A 19,143-nucleotide genomic window follows, 5' to 3' on the forward strand; every position below is an offset into this window, starting at 1 on the left:
CGGAAAACATTTGGTTTTAATCTAAAATATCTAACATTCATTATATTCATGTAGCAGGCTTTTGCTGTGAGTCCAGTTCTTTGCGTTTAGAGTCAGTTGATCACTTCAGGAGAGTTTAGTTATCAGAACGGTGATATGAACATAATGGTGTTATGAGCAGAGTTCTTCTGGGGAGGGGTTGGTGCGTGATCCTTTTAGCAAGTTTACTCTAAGCAGTCAGTGCTGTAAATTCCATTTAAGTGGAACTTTCTTCCCCGCCCTTCATTTCACTAATTTAGTGCCTAATCTGACCCTCTCCATTCCATCTGTCAGACATGACAACTGGTGCACGTTCAATAGTCTTGGCCCCGGGGCTGCTCTCTGGCACTTCTGAGTTGGCTTCTGGACAGTCAGCGTTCACTCTTAAACCTGTTGCTGTTGGTTTCCGCCATTGCTGCTTCATTTAAATCCTGATTATATATTTGTCAAAAAATATAAACACTTGTTAAAATATTCAAATCGTGTTGCCTAAGACAGTATTAGAAAAAAAATTGGTCCTGAGGTCAAATAAGTTTTGATAAAATTTCCCCTTGGAAGTTTGCAGTGTCAGTCAGCCAGTGAGAGGCTCTGGGAAGTCCTGCAGAAGAGAAACACAGGGGAAGTGCAGCCTTTGTGTAGAAACCCCTCATGTTTGTGCACACTTTGTGCTCTGAGATCATGTTTTAAGGCTGGAAGGACAAATGAATACCTTAATGTTCTGTCTGTATTTGCTGTGGTATGTGCCTAGTAAATATAAAGTTAAACAAATGAATGGCTTGATATGGCTAAAGTAAGACGTTACAATTCGAGCTTTTTCTTCTATAGTTTTTCTCATTTGATTGTTGAATATAGCGCAAAGGATGACTATACCTACAGAGTCAGACTGCCCCTCCCAAAACCCTCTCGGCCAAGGGGGTGAGGTTTGGGGAGGGATGGGGCTTGAGAAGTAAAGGAGGAAAAGTACAACATGTAGGAAAATAATTTAGGCCTCTAATTACCAGTTATGTGTGGTTCATAATAAACCTTTTTTGTTTTTAATATTCTATCAGATTTCTCTACATTGTTCATTCAATAAAGTGCACTTTGTGGAACCCAATTTATCACTCAAATCCAAAACACACATACATGGAGTCTAAAAAAAAAAAGTGGTTCTGAAGAACCTAGGGGCAGGACAGGCAGAAAGAGGCAGATGTAGAGAATGGACTTGAGGACACGGGGCGGGGGAAGGGTAAGCCGGGACGAAGTGAGAGAGTGGCAAGGACATATATACACTACCAAATGTAAAACAGATAGCTAGTGGGAAGCAGCCACATAGCACAGGGAGATCAGCTCGGTACTTTGTGTCCACCTAGAGGGGTGGGATAGGGAGGGTGGGAGGGAGACGTAAGAGGGAGGAGATATGGGGATATGTTTATATGTATAGCTTATTTTTTTGCTTTGAACACATGTTTTAAATTTTAAATTTAAATAAGTAATAGCTCTTTCTGAACTAGAATAGATCATTGTGAAACCTCATAGATACTTTTCTGAGGCCTGTTACGTATGTTTCTATAAAATGTGTAGGATAAAAAGTATCCCACCTCAGGCATATTAAATTCCTGATAGGGAAAGCCTCCACCTAGCTTTGATCCTGTTGGGGCAGAGGGTATGGCCTGGGAGACAGTACTAATTCCTTAGTTGAGTCTATTTCTTATGTTCTTATCTATTCCTGCTAGAAGAGAGCATGGCATTGGAGAGGGTGGAGTTAGTGATTAGAGAAATGTGTTTTCTATTTCGGGAGGTTTATGCGTTTCCTGCCTTTATTTGGTTTGTCACTTCTACCTCCCAACAGGAACTAATGAGAGAATTCAGATTTCTGTCTTTTCCAAAATGCCGTATCTACGTTCTCGGTAACATTCAAGCATCCCAGATAGGTCACTGAAAGACACAAGCCTGGAAAACCAGTGACATCTTGACTGTAATTACCGAGAAAGCCAAATCCAGCATCTATTACACAAACATGTAAACCCACACACTTTCCCATAGGCCATCAGTGAGCTGAGACAGGCTGTGACAGGTGTGAGTGGTGCTGATTTGTGGGGAGAGTCAGGCAGCTGCGAGCTCCCTGCTATATCCTGCTGATATTTCCACATGAGGAGGACCCTAACCTAACTGCATTGTTTCTTGTTAAATCCAGAAGGTGCTCTTCTCTCTGGGGGGATCCTTTCTGTATTATGCCGACCGCTTCAAGCTCTACAGTGCCTTCTGTGCTAGCCACACGAAGGTCCCCAAGGTTCTGGTGAAAGGTAAGGCCTGGGAGGACTGGGTAGCAGGTGGGCCTGTTCATTGTCAGTTCACATCTGTGTGGCCAACTGTGGTTGGGGGCTTTTGGACAGAAATCGGAGTCATTGTTGTGCCAGATGGATGTTCCAACAGGCCACAAATTAAGGGTGTGGTTGTTCCTCGGTATCTGTGGGGGATTGGTTCCAGGACCTGCCCCCTGCCCCCCCGCATGGATACCAAAATTCGAGGATGCTCAAGTCTGTTATATAAAATGCGTAGTGTGTGCATATAACCTATGCACATCCTCCCGTATACTTTAAATCATCTCCAGATTATTTATAATACCTAATAAAATATAAGTGCCATGTAAATAGCTGTCCGTGTGCAGTGTATTCAAGTTTTGCTTTTTGGAACTTTCTGGAATTTTTTTTTTCCAGATATATCCTATCCATGGTGAGTTGAATTCACAAGGCAGAACCTGTGGATAGAACCTGTAGATACGGGGGCCCGACTGTACTGAGAAATGAAATGCATTATATCTTGAATTAACAGTTTTGTCAATTTTCTTACCATCAACGTTTTGACTCAGTTATTTGGGGCCAGAATTGATGAGTCATTTTGCAATTATGCAGAAACGTAGGGAGTTTAGAATTCCCCTGCTTTATTTCTATTTTTCATTAATTTTGTTATAACCTACCACACTTCATACACCTTTTTCTGGCATTTCATTTTTCCCTCACCTATTTTTGTTCTCAGTTGTGTGCTAATAGTCACCACCATCACTACTAAAATTGTTTCAATTATTTACAAAAATCATTCCAGCTGTAATTATATTTTGCATGGAAAAGAACAGAATTTTTAGATTAGCAAGCTGCTGTTCCTAAGTGTTCTAGGAAGATGATGGGGTGTTCTGAGAGTCTCCAGAGAGTTGTTTCGCTTCCATAGTTCTGCATGTGACTGTTGATAGGTTCAAGGATTAGAGAAACATGTCCTTGGTAAACAGTAGAACCAGTAGAAAGTTCGATTTCAAAGAATCTCTGGAAATCAGCCTGCTCTTCTTTAACACTTTACTGTGGCTACCATGTAAACAGCTGCTGAATTTGTAAGTAATTTACTTATATTTATGTTTGTTGCCAAAGAGAGCTAGCTGGATTTAATCCAAAACGTATTATAATAAACATTAATACAACACAGGTCTCTGGACAACAAAAGATCCTGCCCCAGATAATGCCATACTTAATGATAGTCGTAGTCTAGGCAAAAGAGTTCTACTTCAGCACAAAAATTTAAAGGGAACCTGGGAATTTCCTTGTCCTGCTGTAGGACAAGGAGATTGTCCCGCTGTATGGCCTAGTCTGTGGTTTTGCACATGCTGAATTGGTCATATAGTTCTGTGTGTGTGCATCTTTTTAAACTTTAATTGAATGCTATGTTATGAGAGTTTTTAACATAACAGTTTTAGAGCACTTTGCTCTATGGTAAAATTATATACTCATGAGAGTTCTTAAAGCAATTGTGTTATTTTTAATCATTTGATTAGATTAAATTCTGCCCCTATAGATTTTTAAAATTCAAAACCATTATTTGTTGCACCTGAAAAATATTAGAAAATCCTTCAAAACCATCCCTTAAGACATTAGGTGTGACCCACAATTTTCTAATGGCCAGATGTGCCAAGAAGATGAAGAGAACTCTTTGAGGACAAATAGCCTATGATTCTTAACAGACTCCCATCTAGGTTGCACGGGAGTGATGCCCTTTACCGCTCAAAGAGCTGAGAACCATGCCCTCTTTTGCCCTGATGTGTGAAATACGCTTGATGGGTTAAACGCACATGGACGTGTTTTTGGGCATGAGGACTTCAGGGGGAATTCCTAGGCCCCTTATGGGCATGGACCAAGACTTGGGATGTCCACGGAAGCTGCAGCCTCCGCATGCATCAGCTCTGGGCCTGGGCTCGCTTCCGAGGCCATGGGCTTCTTCTCAGTCACCTCATTCCCAGTCTTCTTTCCCTTCAAGGATTTGGTGGCTGGACCCGTGGAGTCTGATTGCTCTTAATGGGGCTTAAACAAATGAAAAGATTGTAGTCTTTCCAAGGCCTTCCCCACATGATTGCTGTTTTTCTTAATTGAATAAAGATACTGAGAAGAATCATGTTACAGTTTCATGGTGTCCTTTTATAACATCTTCTGTTCTTAGCTCACATTCCTAATTACTGGAGACGGAAATATATTTTTATCAGAAGCTTAAAAAATATATGCCTACAGTTAGTCACTTTGATATATTGTCCTTTCTTCTAACCATTCTTTGCCCTCACTTCAGCCTCTCTCTCTGCCATTTCGTTGCACCTGGAAGGCATAAGTCGTGTCTTCCTAATTATCCACTGGCAGGTACCTTTGTAATTGTCTGGGGACCCACAACTCCCCAGGGCTGCTTTTCAGCCCCGCTGGGACACAGATAAAAGCTCAGCTGGTGAGGAAAGTGCTGCCCGAGTTACCTTAGGTCAGATGTATGTTTCCCTCTGAAATAAATCCTAATAGCTGGTAGCACCGAATTAACATAGAACAGATCTTAAAAGGCGTTCACTGCAGGGGATCAGCCTTGCTCCACTTACCACAGCTGCAAGGTGCCGCTGCTGCTTTTTATTTTCCTGCCTTTTCGCAAAAGAGGTTCTACCAGCAAGGAAATGCTTGAAGGATTAGAAGAACTGGCGAAAGGAGTGTTTTCAAACGTAGGCTTTCATATTATTCAGATATGGTGAGGCCAACAGATCAGGAGACAGTTGCCATCAGAAAGATAGTTTGTTACTCACGGCTCCCAAGAGAAGGGGGAGCGCTACGCCGTGCAGGGCCATGGGGGGAAGCACCACAGCCCACCAGGAGACAGGATGAGTGAGGGGGAAGACATGGGCAAGACCCTTTATTGTGGTTTCTGCAGGAAGGAGTGGGTGAGGCAGGGTAAACAGGTTTAGGATTGGGTAATTTGAATAATCTCAGCAGGCTCTGGGGTGGAGGGGCAGGGGAGATAGTGGCCTAGAGTGTGAAAGGCTAACAGAAGAGGGAAGGAGGCGGGTGGCTCTGCACTGGTTGGCTTGCATGTGAAAGGCATGCTTCCAGGTGAGTCCTTTACCAGCTAGGAAGTGGCTAGCTCTGAGATGGGCAGTTTCCCCAGGGGCTGTAAGGCCTCAGATGTCAAAGTATCAGAATAAGAAGACATTCTTAATGCAAGGACGATGAACAGCAGCCCCTGAAAGTCCATGTGTATGAGATTGACCAACTCTGCTATCCCTTAACTCACTGGGCCGCCCCTCAAATAAACAAATAAATCTGATGGACAGGCCCTTCCAGTTGTGCCTCTGAGCCCTCTTTCCCCCCTCTGACAACTCACTGGACTCTCAGTCCTGTAAAAAGGCACCTTGGAATTAGTGAAATTGTGAGAAAGGGAGTCATTTCGACATCCTGCCCAGACAACCTGTATTTAAACTCTTCCAGCCAAGATGGACGCGGCGTTCAAGGCGTTCCTGGATGCCCAGAACCCGAAGCAGCAACACTCGTCCACTCTGGAGTCTTACCTCATCAAGCCCATCCAGAGGATCCTCAAGTACCCGCTTCTGCTGAAGGAGCTTTTTGCTCTGACGGACGCGGAGAGTGAGGAACACTACCACTTGGATTGTGAGTCCTGGGCCCCTGAGATCTGCTCCTTGCTCGTGTCTCCACGAGAGCCTTTAAACAGCCTTTTCATTTATTTCATGACCTGTTTTCTTCTAGTGGCCATCAAGACTATGAATAAGGTTGCAAGTCATATCAATGAAATGCAGAAAATCCATGAAGAATTTGGGGCTGTGTTTGACCAGCTGATTGCTGAACAGACTGGTGAGAAAAAAGAGGTAAGGACCCCCACTTCTTCCCAGCACACCTATCCATAGAGCTGGGCTGGTTTGTTTCTTTTTAAGGTGCTATTTGTAAGTAGAAGAGTTACAAGGATAGTGTTTTTGTGGGTGAAACCTTTTTTTAAGTTAAAGTATAATTAATTTACAGTGTTGTGTTAGTTTCTGGTGTACAACAAAGTAATTCAGCTTCTTTTTGAGATTCTTTTCCATTGTAGTTAATTACAGGACATTGAATATAGTTCCCTGTGCTATACAGTAAGACCTTGTCATTTATCTATTTTAAATATTAGTAGTTTGTATCTGCTAATCCCAAACTCCTAATTTTCCCATCTCTCTCCCCCCTACTTTCCCTCTGGTAACCATAAGTTTGTTTTCTATGTCTCTGAGTCTGTTTCTGTTCTGTAAATCAGTTCATTTGCATCATTTTTTAGATTCCATATATAAGTGATGCCATACGATATTTGTCTTTCTCTGTCAGACTTACTTCACTTAGTGTGATAACCTCTAGGTCCATCCATGTTGCTGCAAATAGCATTATTTCATTCTTTTTTTATGGCTGAGTAATGTTCCATTGTATACATGTACCACATCTTCTTTATCCATTCATCTGTCAATGGATATTTAGGTTACTTCCATGTCTTGGCTATTGTAAATAGTGCTGCAGTGAACATTGGGGTGCATGTATCTTTTCGACTTAGAATTTTCTCCAGACATATGCCCAGGAGTGGGACTGCTGGATCATATGGTAGTTCTATTTTTAGTTTTTTAAGAAACCTCCATACTGTTTTCCATAGTGGCTGCACCAGTTTACATTCCCATGTTGGTGGAACTTTTATCCTTTACGCAAGGCTACATTGTGAATTTTCTTTCTCAGCTGAATTATTTCTTAATATAGGAATCATGTCCTGATTCCACCCCTTCACCCTCGGGACCTCTGGTTTTCTTTTGTGTTAAATGTGAGAGTGAATTTCCATGACCGTAACTTGGGCTGTTTCTCTAAACACCAATGAAGGCGGAGGCTATATCCCCAGAGATTAGAATAACAACCGGCATGTAGTATGTACTCAATAAATACTTGTTGAGTGAATGAAAGTTTCAAATGACTATGAATCTTTTTTTTTTAAGTCTGCCTGAAAATCTACTTAGAAGAAATAGTCACAGGAACAGATATACTTGAGAAAAACGTAGCATGAACTCTAAGTTGTGCCTGAGTTATTGAGAAGAGCTTATGTGAATAAAAATGCTGATAATATTTAAATGAATCAGTATATAATTACAGATATGATATGTAATGATATTCATCCGTGCCTCTGTACCTCATGATTTGATTGGAATATTGTCCTCGTTTTGCTTTCTGCCTCAAAAAAGGAGACAGGCTGGGAGGGAACTATGAAGAAAAACTCTCTTGCTGTGATTGGAAAGAGGGGGAAAGGCAGTGGGGCGGTGGGGGAGAGAATGGGTGTAAGGCTTGGTTGTTTAGTCTAGACGTGAAAACAGCCTTATCTTCAGAGGGATAAAGGGTTATTATCTAGGTTCACGTTTACGTCCTCAGTGAAACAAAACAAGGTTTCGGACTATTAAAAGATTTTTTAGAAAAAGGTAAATTCATGATATCTCATAGAGATGTACAAGTGAACACATATGAAGGAATTTATTTTACTCAGATGATGTGAGGGAACCAGACAGTCAAAATAGCACAGGTATATGTATGAAGTGAAGAAATGTCAAGTTGATTTGTGAATGGAGACAAATTGGTTTCTCTACAGCACGAGGAAGTCGCTACCAGACTAGAGAGAATTTATACATTTGTCTGTTACCTACGCCTTACAAAGAGTGGCAAAGGAGGTCAAAGGCACATAGATACAGGGCTGGACTCTGATAGCCCAGGAGGGTGTGCATAGTTTTCCACTGAAATACAATTTATTTTTTCTACATGGATATTTCAGGCAGAGCTTGAGAATGTTCTCAGTCTACCAGGCAGATAATTTAATCTATCAGAGTGTAGAAAGGATGGACACTGCTACTCTTGATTTAGTTCCCATTTTCTTGTAAAACTATGATAGTAAGAAAAACGTACTATGTTTATTAAAGAAAAGGGCAAACCTCAGAGAAAGGCAAGGAGAAAAGTTATCTGTGATCTCAAAACGCAAAACCTCTTGATCTTTTGGTGTTTATTTTAATTTTTACAAAAATATGTATATTATATACTTGAATATTAAATATAGTTCTTTATATATTCTTGAATATTTTGGAAGTTATTTTGTACCTTGAATTTTTTTATAGTGAACGAAGTATTATTTAATTTTCATGTTATTTTAAATGATTCAAAAGAATCCTTGAAATTATTGTAGAATATTTTATTGTGTGATTGAACAATGATTTACTTAATTCCTATTGTCAGGCAGTTCGCTTGGCTTCATTTATTGATGACTATGAATAATACTGCAGACGTTTTAGATCATAAGGCTTCTTCCATCCTGTATTTTAGTTTATTTCATTTTGACAGGAGTGAATTTTATTGGGTCATGGAAATGAATAATTTCAGTGTATTTCATTATATTTTTCATTATTTTCTGAATTGATTTCTGAATTTTAATGAGAGCAAAGCACCATTATGCTAAAGACTAGAAGGTGATATGGATAGCAGATTGCAAAGACTTTAGAAAAAAAGATGAATACGATTCAAAAGTCAGAGACTATAAAAGGGGCTATGGCTTTGGTGAGACTGCCTGTCCTCTAAAATAAAATTCTGTCAACCAAGTAAGAAATCTTTCCAACGAGGAACAAAGAGATACAGTGCTATACACAGCAGTCTCTTGTGAGCAGAGATTTTGTTAGGAAAAAAAAAAAAAGTGCAAAAGATGGAAGGAGGGACATTTGATCATATACCAGTATTACAGGGTAGGAAAGTCCTGTATCAGTATTAGGATGTCTGAAGACCAGAAAAATGAAGGCTTGGAGAAGATGCCAGAGAGAGCACTGAAAGATTATGTCTTAGCACTATAGGAAGAATAAGAAAGAAATAGGCCCCTAAAAGGGGCCATGGGTATTGTAGCCAAAGACAAATTGATTACTCAAAGAAAATGACTCAGATCTACTTGATCTCTTTTTTTCTCCATAGAAGAGAATGGTCTTCTAACTGGAAAGGATAGAGTGGTCTTGATTCCACAAAAATAAAACCACAGGGAGAACGGTCCTGGGGAAATAGGATGCTCTGTGCCAATATCAGTTATAATTCTGCAACAGTACTTACAGCAAGCAGTATATTGGAACAGCCATGGAAACAGCCTATAGAGGCAGACATTTACAAGTTATGGCCTGATTTTCACAAAGGTGATTCCTGATCCTTGAGTAACCTTTTAATGGCAATATCCAGGAAAAAACCTAGACTGGTACTGTGAACAGTTGGTAAACAGGAATGGGAATATTTATCAGTATCTACTGGGAATGGTAGGTCTATACTGAAATGGTAACATTCCAGGGGCACAGAGTACCTGATGCTATCACCAACCAACTGTCCCCAGGAGGTCCCTGAAGACAGATATCCACAGAGGACAAAGAAACATTTTATGATGAAGCTGGACCTTCAGTCCCTACCCCGTGTTAAACTCTAGGGAGTTGGGCTGGACCACACAGAGCAAGCATCCCTTTTGCCTAGGTCAGAGGAAGGAAAGGCCAAGGAGGGCATTTCCCCTTAAAAGAAGGGCTCGGAAAACCTGACTCAGCAAGGCATCCCAGTCCTTGTTGGGGTAGAGGCCTTTTAGCGGAACTCAGTCTCGGAGTTGTTTTTTTGTTTTTTTTTTTTTTTTTTGCGGTACGCGGGCCTCTCACTGTCGTGGCCTCTCCCGTTGCGGAGCACAGGCTCCAGACGCGCAGGCTCATTGGCCACGGCTCACAGGCCCAGCTGCTCCGCGGCACGTGGGATCTTCCCGGACCGGGGCACGAACCCGCGTCCCCTGCATCGGCAGGCGGACTCTCAACCACTGTGCCACCAGGGAAGCCCGGTCTCAGAGTTTTGATAGGATGTTGGGAAGGGGACCAGTGGAAGGCCAGAGGAGAGGCTGTTGGCCAGAGGGAGCAGCCCTGACCCCCTTAATACATTTACAGCGTGGAAACTTGTCAAGAGAGAGGAACCATGTGCACTGGGACTGTATCAGCCTGTTGTTACCAGGTAACAAAGAACTAAAAATCTTAGTGTTCACTACAGCAAGTACTTGTATTTCACTCACAGGGTGTGGGTCAGCTGGGCTTTGGCTCGTCTTGGTGAGCTTCAGAGCTTAGGTCTCAGCGTGTTCCATGTCTCTTCGTTCTGGGATCCAGGCTGAAGCAGCAGTGATTGTCTTGAGCATGTCCTTTCCATGGCTGGAAGGCAGAAGCTTATGAGGGCTGGTAGAAACTTCTGATACCAAGTCCACGGCCCAACTCATATGGCCAAGCCCAGAGACTTTGGGGCTTAGCCTAGTCTAGTGGGAAGTACTAGAAAAGCACATGGTGGAAGGTGCAGATACATAGAGGGAGGAAGTAGAGTTTGGGCAATGATCTACCCCAGTGATCTTTAATCACTTTTTAAAAATTGAAGTATAGTCGATTTACAATTTTGTGTTAATTTCTGCTATACAGCAAAGGAAATCAGTTATATATGTACACTCTTTTTTAATATTCTTTTCCATTATGGTTTATCACAAGATATTGGATATAGTTCCCTGTGCTATACAGTAGGACCTTGCTGTTTATCCATCCTATATATCCTAGTTTGCATCTGCTGACCCCAAACTCCCACTCCATTTCCCCACTCCCCTTGGCAACTACAAGTCTGTTCTCTATGTCTGTGAGTCTGTTTCTGTTTCATAGATAAGTTAATTTGTGTCATATTTTAGATTCCACATATAGGTGGTATCATATGGTATTTGTCTTTCTCTTTCTGACTTATTTTAGTTAGTATGATAATCTCTAGTTCCATCCATGCTACTGCAAATGACATTGTTTTGTTCTTTTTTATGGCTGAGTAGTATTCCATGGTATATATGTACCACATCTTCTTTATCCATCCATCTGTTGATGGACACTTAGGTTGTTCCTATGTCCTGGCTATTGTATCAATAAATAGCACTGCAATGAACATAGGGTTGCATGTATCTTTTTGAATTATAGTTTTGTCTGGATATATGCCCAGGAGTGGGATTGTTGGATCATATGGCATTTAATCACTTTTAAAAACATTCCCTCTAAGGCTGTGGACCAGAATGGTTCCAAGGAATTTGACTTATGTATATACCACTCTGCTGTGGTGTGTGGGGCGTGGATAGTGGAGACTATATAGTTCCCTTAGTGGATACTCACCTGGGTGTTTGGTTGACTAGTTACTTAATATGTACAAAGTAATACAGTTGCTTAATGTTTTTAACCACTGACGGTACTACTAATAATATTGCTCAATAATAATTAGAGTAATTATTAATTATTATAATGATCCCAACCATTATAGTGGCAGCAATACCACTGTATTCTGTACTGCTGGAGCCCCATCTGCAGCACTGTAGCCTGACCTGGTGGCTTGAGAAGGGCAGTGTCAAATGGCACCGTGCCCCGTGGAGGGCTGCGCGGCAACTGTTGTATCTAGAAACCCAGTCAGATCAAAAGCAGCAAAAAAAAAACACCCCAGAGCCATTTGTCCTTGAAGCTCAACATCAAGTTTTCAAATATTCAAATTGCTGCTTTGAGGAAGAAGGACTCGGGCTTGGTTTCTGTGGACGCAGAGCAGAAGTGAGAGGCTGGTGGGCGGGTGCTTCAGGGAGACATGCTAGAGGGAGACCCTCCTAACAATTTATGGTGTTTCCCAGTGGGATGGACCGTGGACTCTGATTTCTGCAAAGCCTCGTGCTCTGACATGTTTGCACAGGGAGCACATTGAGAGACCAGATGATCCTTTCGCCTGTGATTAGGATGCTGAGTGGGTGGGAGGATGGGATTCTGATAGACTTGGAAGTGGGCCAAGGACTCCAGTGAAAAAGGCACACATGACTCTTGTGAGGTGTAGACACCAGTGGAATCTCAGGATCATCATGTCTCTACAAGGAGAAGAGGAACTTGTCCATCTGAGATGGTTTAGATTTGACCTTCGGGGACACAACACTAGACCTCATGGTTTCCAGAGCTGCACAAGCTTAAAGAACAATCTCCCAACTCCTCAGTTGGCTTCTTTTCCCTCTTCTAAAGTGAAATGAAATCTTCCTTAAAATGAGTCGGAAGAAGAAGAAATAATTGATTCCGCTGCTTCCCAGAAGACCCTGGCTCCAAAGGGAGTTAAACTCACAGGTGGCAATGTCTGCAGTTTCCTGGGCTGGATCTTTGTTGTCGACAGCCATTTGTGCTCCTTAGCTAACTCTCCATTTGAACACAAACCCGCTCCAATTTTGTTCAGCAGTTTCGACAGGTTTACTGCGTGTGAATTTCAGAGGCCCGATTTGTACCTTTTGGCCACCTTATTCTTGAAATTCTGATAGGCAAACAGGAAAAGGGAAAAAAAGTTGACCAAATGAGAGACATTATTTGGAGACATTATTTTCTTGAAGTTGAATTGACACCAGCCTGTTGAATTTTAAAATGTCATGGATATCTGAGTGTTCTTAACATCGCCCAGTAAGTTTTGCCCTGGATTTCAGGTTGCAGATCTGAGCATGGGAGACCTGCTTTTGCACACCACTGTGATCTGGCCAAACCCGCCGGCCTCGCTGGGAAAGTGGAAAAAGGAGCCCGAACTGGCGGCTTTTGGTATGTGTCACGAGAAGGTTTGGAGGGGAAGAGGGAGGCTGGCTTATTTTTCGCAGTTAAGTTAACCTTTCTTTTCCAAGACACAATTTATTAAAATATAGTTAATTACAGTTTTCTGCATTGCCTTCCTGCTGTGGCCACCAACATGTCACAGATACTAAATTAAACCTTCCAGCTAAGTATGACGAATGTGGCCACCCAGCTACCAAGAGGGAGGGAATGGCTGTTCAGGTCTCCCCCAGGTATAGACATATGGGCAGGAAAAGAGTTTTTTTAAGCTGCTGCTCTGAATATCTTTTCAAAATAATGAGTTAATAATAAACCAAGGAGAAATCAAGTGAAAAGTCAAGACAAAACTCTCTCTGTTTCTGAGCTCCCCAGTCCTTTTATTCTCTTCCCAACTCTGTGTTGCTCTGTGTGATGCCAGGATTCAGGGCATGATTCTCACCTCACCTGTTGTGGCATCGCCGGATGCCTTGATCCATTACGAGGTGCTTCTCAGTCACATTGTGGCTAACAGCAGCGAAAGTAGTGGTGTTTGCAAATGATTAATTTTCCAATAAGCCAGTTCAGATGGATGCAGTTGCTGCAATTAGAAATCTCATGTGGTTATGTTGTAAAATGCTTTTTGAGTGAGAAAAACTATGGGTTAGTCCACTGGGCACTGTACATATTCAGGAAACATGGCTCACTGCTGTGTGTAAATGCTTGTACAGCATGCAGTGTTATTCCTGGGTATAAAATGATCAGTCATGATCAGTGATCAGTGTTCATGCTTTTGTTTTAGGTTGTGTCTTTTCCTAGCCTCCCACTAGAAGATTCATGGGCAGGAGCATAGTATAAAGGAAATCTAGTATTTCCATTCTCCTTCCTTACCTTATCTTTCTGGGGGCAGAAGAGGGAGGGTGTTCCTGCTTCCTGCTTCTTTAACTGAACTCTTTTTTTTTTCTTTTACGATGTAAACAGTGCATTCCCAAATGGAACATCCTAGTGATATTAAAATCAGAGTATTTAACACAAAGATTTATTGGACTTCCTAAGTAGATGACTCAGCTTTCATTGAAAACCTTAGTGATATTCCTAAAGATTCCAAAGAGCCACTGTAGCTGTGGATGCCATTTCATTAAAAATAATAAAGGAGCCTATAAATGTGAAGGAAAAACATGTGACTAAGTATGATATACAGAGGAGTAGTGGGGTATTTTGACATGCTGGTGGGTTTTGATAGTAGTGGGTATTTTGGGCAGGGGGAGGGATACTGTCTGTTTTGCTTTGTTTTGTTTTTCCATCATTAACAGTTGCATTTCTTATGTGGCAATTTCTTCTTGGAGAGGTCTGGGAGCTTTCTGATGCTTCTCATTAGGTCACTTATGGGGTGTAGGATTCTGAAGGAAATGATCCAAACCATCTCTCTCCCTCTTTCTGATGCTGGGCTATTGGTGAACCATTCCAGAGTTCAACATTGGGATTTTTCATGCCTGTCTCCTGAATTTTACATATTTCCTATAGTTAGAAATAAACAGATTTAGAAAAAGGAAATCCTTTGGCTGGGACAAAGTAGGAGGTTGGCAGACTTATTCTGTAAAAGGCCACATAGTAAATATTTTGGGCTTCACAGACCAAGAGGCCATAAGTAGCCAGATGCAGCTGTAGACAGTATGTAAACAAATGGGCAGTAGTATTGGCGGGTTGTGCGGAAACAGGCAGGCCCTAGTTTGCCAGCCTGTGATAGAAAGGGTTCAGGAGAATGCCAGTCTTGAGGTTGGAGGGGCAACGTATGTGTTTGGCTCAAGGCAGGCTGTCGTCATCGTAATGAGCTTATTTACGGATTCCCAGTCCTTAAAAGGTGACATGTTTGGCAGTTTTGGTGCGATTTTTAAGTAGCAAGCAGAACTAACAGAGCCTTAGAAATGTGGTTTTTTTGTTTTGTTTTGTGTTGTTTGCGGTACGCGGGCCTCTCACTGTTGTGGCCTCTCCTGTTGCGGAGCACAGGCTCCGGACGCGCAGGCTCAGCGGCCATGGCTCACGGGCCCAGCTGCTCCGTGGCATGTGGGATCTTCCCGGACTGGGGCACGAACCCGTGTCCCCTGCATCGGCAGGTGGACTCTGAACCACTGCGCCACCAGGGAAGCCCTAGAAATGTGTTTTGAAACAAGGAAGAGTTGCTGTGAGGGAAGTAACTTAATTACCACTGAACAGGCAGCTTTGGGGTTAAAATGTGGTTGTCTTGTTTCCGTTGCTCTGATCTCAGGACATAGTGCTGCTTTCTTCCGAAAACAAAGTTGACCGGCTGCCCACCCAGCACCTTGATGTTTTACTCCCAGGACGGCTGTTTGTACTCAGGGCTGACCATCACCACCTTTAAAAGAAGGAAAGAGATAGTTTGTTTAGGTTTCGGCCTTAAAGGGTGTTAGATGTTCACCTTTGGGGATATCGAGAGAGGGATTTAGGCTGGTCAGGGCAGCCGGGCGTTTTGGACATCAAGGCCATGTCTGAAGGGATGGGCAGCACTTGGAGTCAACTGAGTGACGGTCGGCTGCGGATCAGGGAGGGATCAAGGCGGAAATGCTCATAGCCCAGACTGAGGTCCACTCTGGCCCTACCGCTGTGATCCTAGATGGTCCAGGTAAACCGAGGCAGACCAGTAGCCCTCTTAGAGTCACAGCAACAACCTCATTGAGCTCTGGTCCCAGTGAGATGGTGGGTCTTCTGAGACTAAGTTCACTGGCAACCTCACCCTCTCCTGCAGTGGAGCTCCCTCCGTTTTAAAGGGACCTGCTGTCCTGAACACTGATTTCTGAAGGCTTCATGGTAAGGACAGAGGGCCACCTCGGGTGCTACTGTGCAGCCTCCATGCAGAGCTGGTGTGGCCTCCTGGGGTCAGTGGGAACCTCGCAGTCTGTCCTCTGGGATTTTTACGAAGTCAGGTGCTGTGACAGCTCAGACCCAGTGCCTGGGGTCCGCTTCTTTGTACCCGAAAGCTTTTTTTCCTGCAGTCTTACACAAAGGGAGCCTGATGGGTCAGTAGGATAAAAAATGATAAAACATACACCAGACATGTTGGGTTAGTCTGCAGAGAGCCTGGGAGCCTGGGGAGCCTGTCCCTGAGAATTCCCTGTAATTGTGTGTCTGGTACACCAGGTGTGCCCCCTCCAGCTGCCATGTGACTAACGTGGTCCCTGCTACGCCTTGGGGTCAGAGTGTGAAGGGAGATGGAGACCCTGATACAGGGAGCCAAGGATGGGCTGGGGTCCCCCTTCCTTGTCGTTCTGGACACCAATTCTTCTTTCCTCTCCAGGGGGAGTCAGAATCACTGAGTGCTGAACGTTCTTGGCATTGTTTAAGGAATTCTGTGGAAGATTATGCATAACTCCATTGTATCTTCCCCCACCCCCAAAGAATATAAGAATAAAACGACATACTCCCTGCTTCTAAATAGTTTATTGCGATTCATCCTGTTTGGAAAAAGTAAAATTGTGTTCTACTTCATAAACTAATTTTTATTTATTGAGGTCAAAAAAAGATGAATTACATTTCCTGAATTAGGAGCACTCTGCGTGTGTGTAATATTAGCTTAATTTGCATAAATATAAGTTACCGTAAGCATTATTATTATTGATGTTCGTATTGTTCCTTCAGCTGCTGAACTAGTACATTTTTGTTAAATGTGTATAAGCTGAAGTTTTAAGCTTGAATTGATACCATAGCGAAAATATATTTTACCCAAAAGTTTCCAGTGGGGCAGGAGGGTTTATTTCCATCTCTTCAGGCTTTTTCTGTTTATCTGGGACCTGGAAAATTTTGTCTTAACAGGTTTTTGCATCTCTCAGATGTGCTGAGTGAGTGGAGGGTGGAATGGGAGCCGATTCATGGGGACTGTCTGTCCTCTTCATAACGGTAGTGTTTGTTACCACAAGTTATTGAAAGTGAAGGGGAAAACCCAACCCCTTATGTGCCATAACTGCCTTCATTTTATGTTTTTCCAGTCTTCAAAACTGCTGTGGTCCTTGTGTATAAAGATGGTTCCAAACAGAAGAGGAAACTTGTAAGACTTCTTATTTCACCCCATAGTTTCAAAGTATCTCCCTTACTATCTGTTCCTCAGCTCTATCTGCGTACTTGTAATTCTGCACCTTTGTCAGGCGTGAGTGTTTTATGATTTTTTTTTTGAGTGTTTTATGACTTTTTTTAAGTGTTGCTGAGGACTTAAGGAAATTGCCCATCCTGCCTTCCTGCAGGCAGACTCACGTTTAGAGCATGAAAGTAAACAGCTATTGGGCCTACCATGGCCAGAACCTACCTTCCTAATACTATTTTTATCCACTGCCTGTTCTTCCTGCCCCTCTGTGCTTGTTTGGGATCCTTTTCTCTTTCTTCCTTTGTCTCTCTTTGGCCTGACTTTGGTTAGCAAGCTTATTTGCGCACCCTCAGCAGATTTGTCCCATGGCCTCTGGCTTGCTGCTGGGTGAACAAAAGTGCACACGGGGGAGTGACCCGGGGTTCCAGCATCACTGCTTTGTTGTTGTTCTTTTTGGGTTTTCTTTTGAAAATTAAAACAATTTATTTATTTGTTTTCATGACATATTTTAAAAATTTTATTATTTTATTGAAGTATAGTTGATTTATAGTGTTGTGCCAGTCTCTGCTGTACAGCAAAGTGACTCAGTTACACACATGTAGACATTCCTTTTGTTATATTCTATTCCATTATGGTTTATCACAGGATATTGAATAGAGTTCCCTGTGCTCTACAGTAGGACCTTGTTGTTTCTCCATTCTCTATATAATAGTTTACATCTGCTCACCCCAAGTTCGCAGTCCTTCCCTCCCCCATACCCCTCCCCCTTGGCAACCACAAGTCTGTTCTCTATGTCTGCAACATCACTGGTTTAGAAAGTGTGTGCGGGTCTGGTCCAGGCTGAGCATAGACTTCTCATGCACCTAGTTCCTTCTCTTCCTGCAGGTAGGATCTCACAGGCTTTCAATTTACGAGGACTGGGACCCCTTCCGATTTCGACACATGATTCCTACCGAAGCTTTGCAGGTTCGAGCTTTGGCAAGTGCAGGTAAACTCTGAAACAGGTTGGGTACCTATTTCTGTGTATGTATGAATTGTTTTTCTGAATCCACACTCTTGGTTCTAACCACCCTACCATCTTTTTCCTTCTATGCTTAAGTCTCCTTTCCCTCAGTCTCTCCATTGCCTCTTATATACCCAGCTGTTTATTAAACGAATGAACTAAGTGAATGGAGGTAGTGCCTTTAATATTGTTCCAAGGAATTCTATTCATTCTGTTATATATATTAATAATACTGCAGGGACTCACATCTAAGTAGCAATGAGTCTTGTACTTCTGGGAAGAATCTTTGTGACCATCAGCAGACAAAGCGTATGTAAATAACTCACTTGCCTTTTAACTGGGAGACCCAAAAAGACCACCCGAAGCACAAAAAACGCAATTGAATACATTCTTTCTTCCTGAAGCCTTACAAATCTTTATCTTTGTATCAGCATGAAATGTCAGTTCTTTTTCTATGACCCACATAGCCGTGAAGCAAGTTGTTAGGTAGTGATGAAAGTACTTGCTAAGATGATTAGTTGATGCTTCAGCACATGAGAAGAGAAGTGAATGTCAGCACGGTATTGACTAAGAATAGCAATATTGCTGTGACTCGGAGGCCCCATCCAGGGCTTAATTTGAGGCTGTTTTAGGGAGGAGCAATCAGCAGTGGTTCTCCCGGGCACACCTGAGAGGGAGCACCTTTGGGGTCAAGTGGAAACTCTCGGGACACCCCTATTCCCGTCCCACTTGGACAGCAGGTACAGCTTTCTGGTTGTAAGAGGGGCCATGGAAGTGGACCTCTGCAGATGCACAGTGGATCTGTATTTCTCTTTTGTGTTTCTGGCATCTAGCATGAGCGATAAGTTCTTCATGTCCGGTTGGTGTCACTCATTTTCTCCCCGTTTTCGTTTGTCGCCTCCATGAGCCATAAAATTGGCTCTAATCCTTATAGAACCACCTCTCCCCTAGTCCAGTGTCATGAGGAAAAACCTTCTGCAGTATTTGGGAAACCTCCAGTTACCCACCCAAGTTAAAGTAGATGCCACGTCCTTCTCAGTTGTTATGCATTGCAGGAGGAAAACTCAAATGCAGAAACCACGTCTGGCAAATGTATTGGGGACGATTATTTGCCTTAAGAAG

General features: G+C 42.6%; 1 protein-coding gene across 5 annotated transcripts in view; it reads left to right on the top strand.

Moving 5' to 3' along the window:
- Window positions 1-19,143, top strand: part of TIAM1 (TIAM Rac1 associated GEF 1) — a gene marked incomplete at both ends in the record, with an annotated part of 133,378 nt that overhangs the window by 106,334 nt on the left and 7,901 nt on the right. For all 5 annotated transcript variants that reach the window (XM_082839544.1, XM_082839545.1, XM_082839546.1 and 2 more), the window contains 6 exons: window positions 2,195-2,303; window positions 5,772-5,951; window positions 6,048-6,166; window positions 12,832-12,940; window positions 16,927-16,985; window positions 17,904-18,006. In XM_082839544.1, the coding sequence (XP_082695670.1) occupies window positions 2,195-2,303; window positions 5,772-5,951; window positions 6,048-6,166; window positions 12,832-12,940; window positions 16,927-16,985; window positions 17,904-18,006 (679 nt within the window). The remainder of the gene's footprint in view (window positions 1-2,194; window positions 2,304-5,771; window positions 5,952-6,047; window positions 6,167-12,831; window positions 12,941-16,926; window positions 16,986-17,903; window positions 18,007-19,143) is intronic.

Source organism: Leucopleurus acutus, assembly GCF_964270905.1.
Source record: "Leucopleurus acutus genome assembly, chromosome: 5".
Classification (NCBI taxonomy): domain Eukaryota; kingdom Metazoa; phylum Chordata; class Mammalia; order Artiodactyla; family Delphinidae; genus Leucopleurus; species Leucopleurus acutus.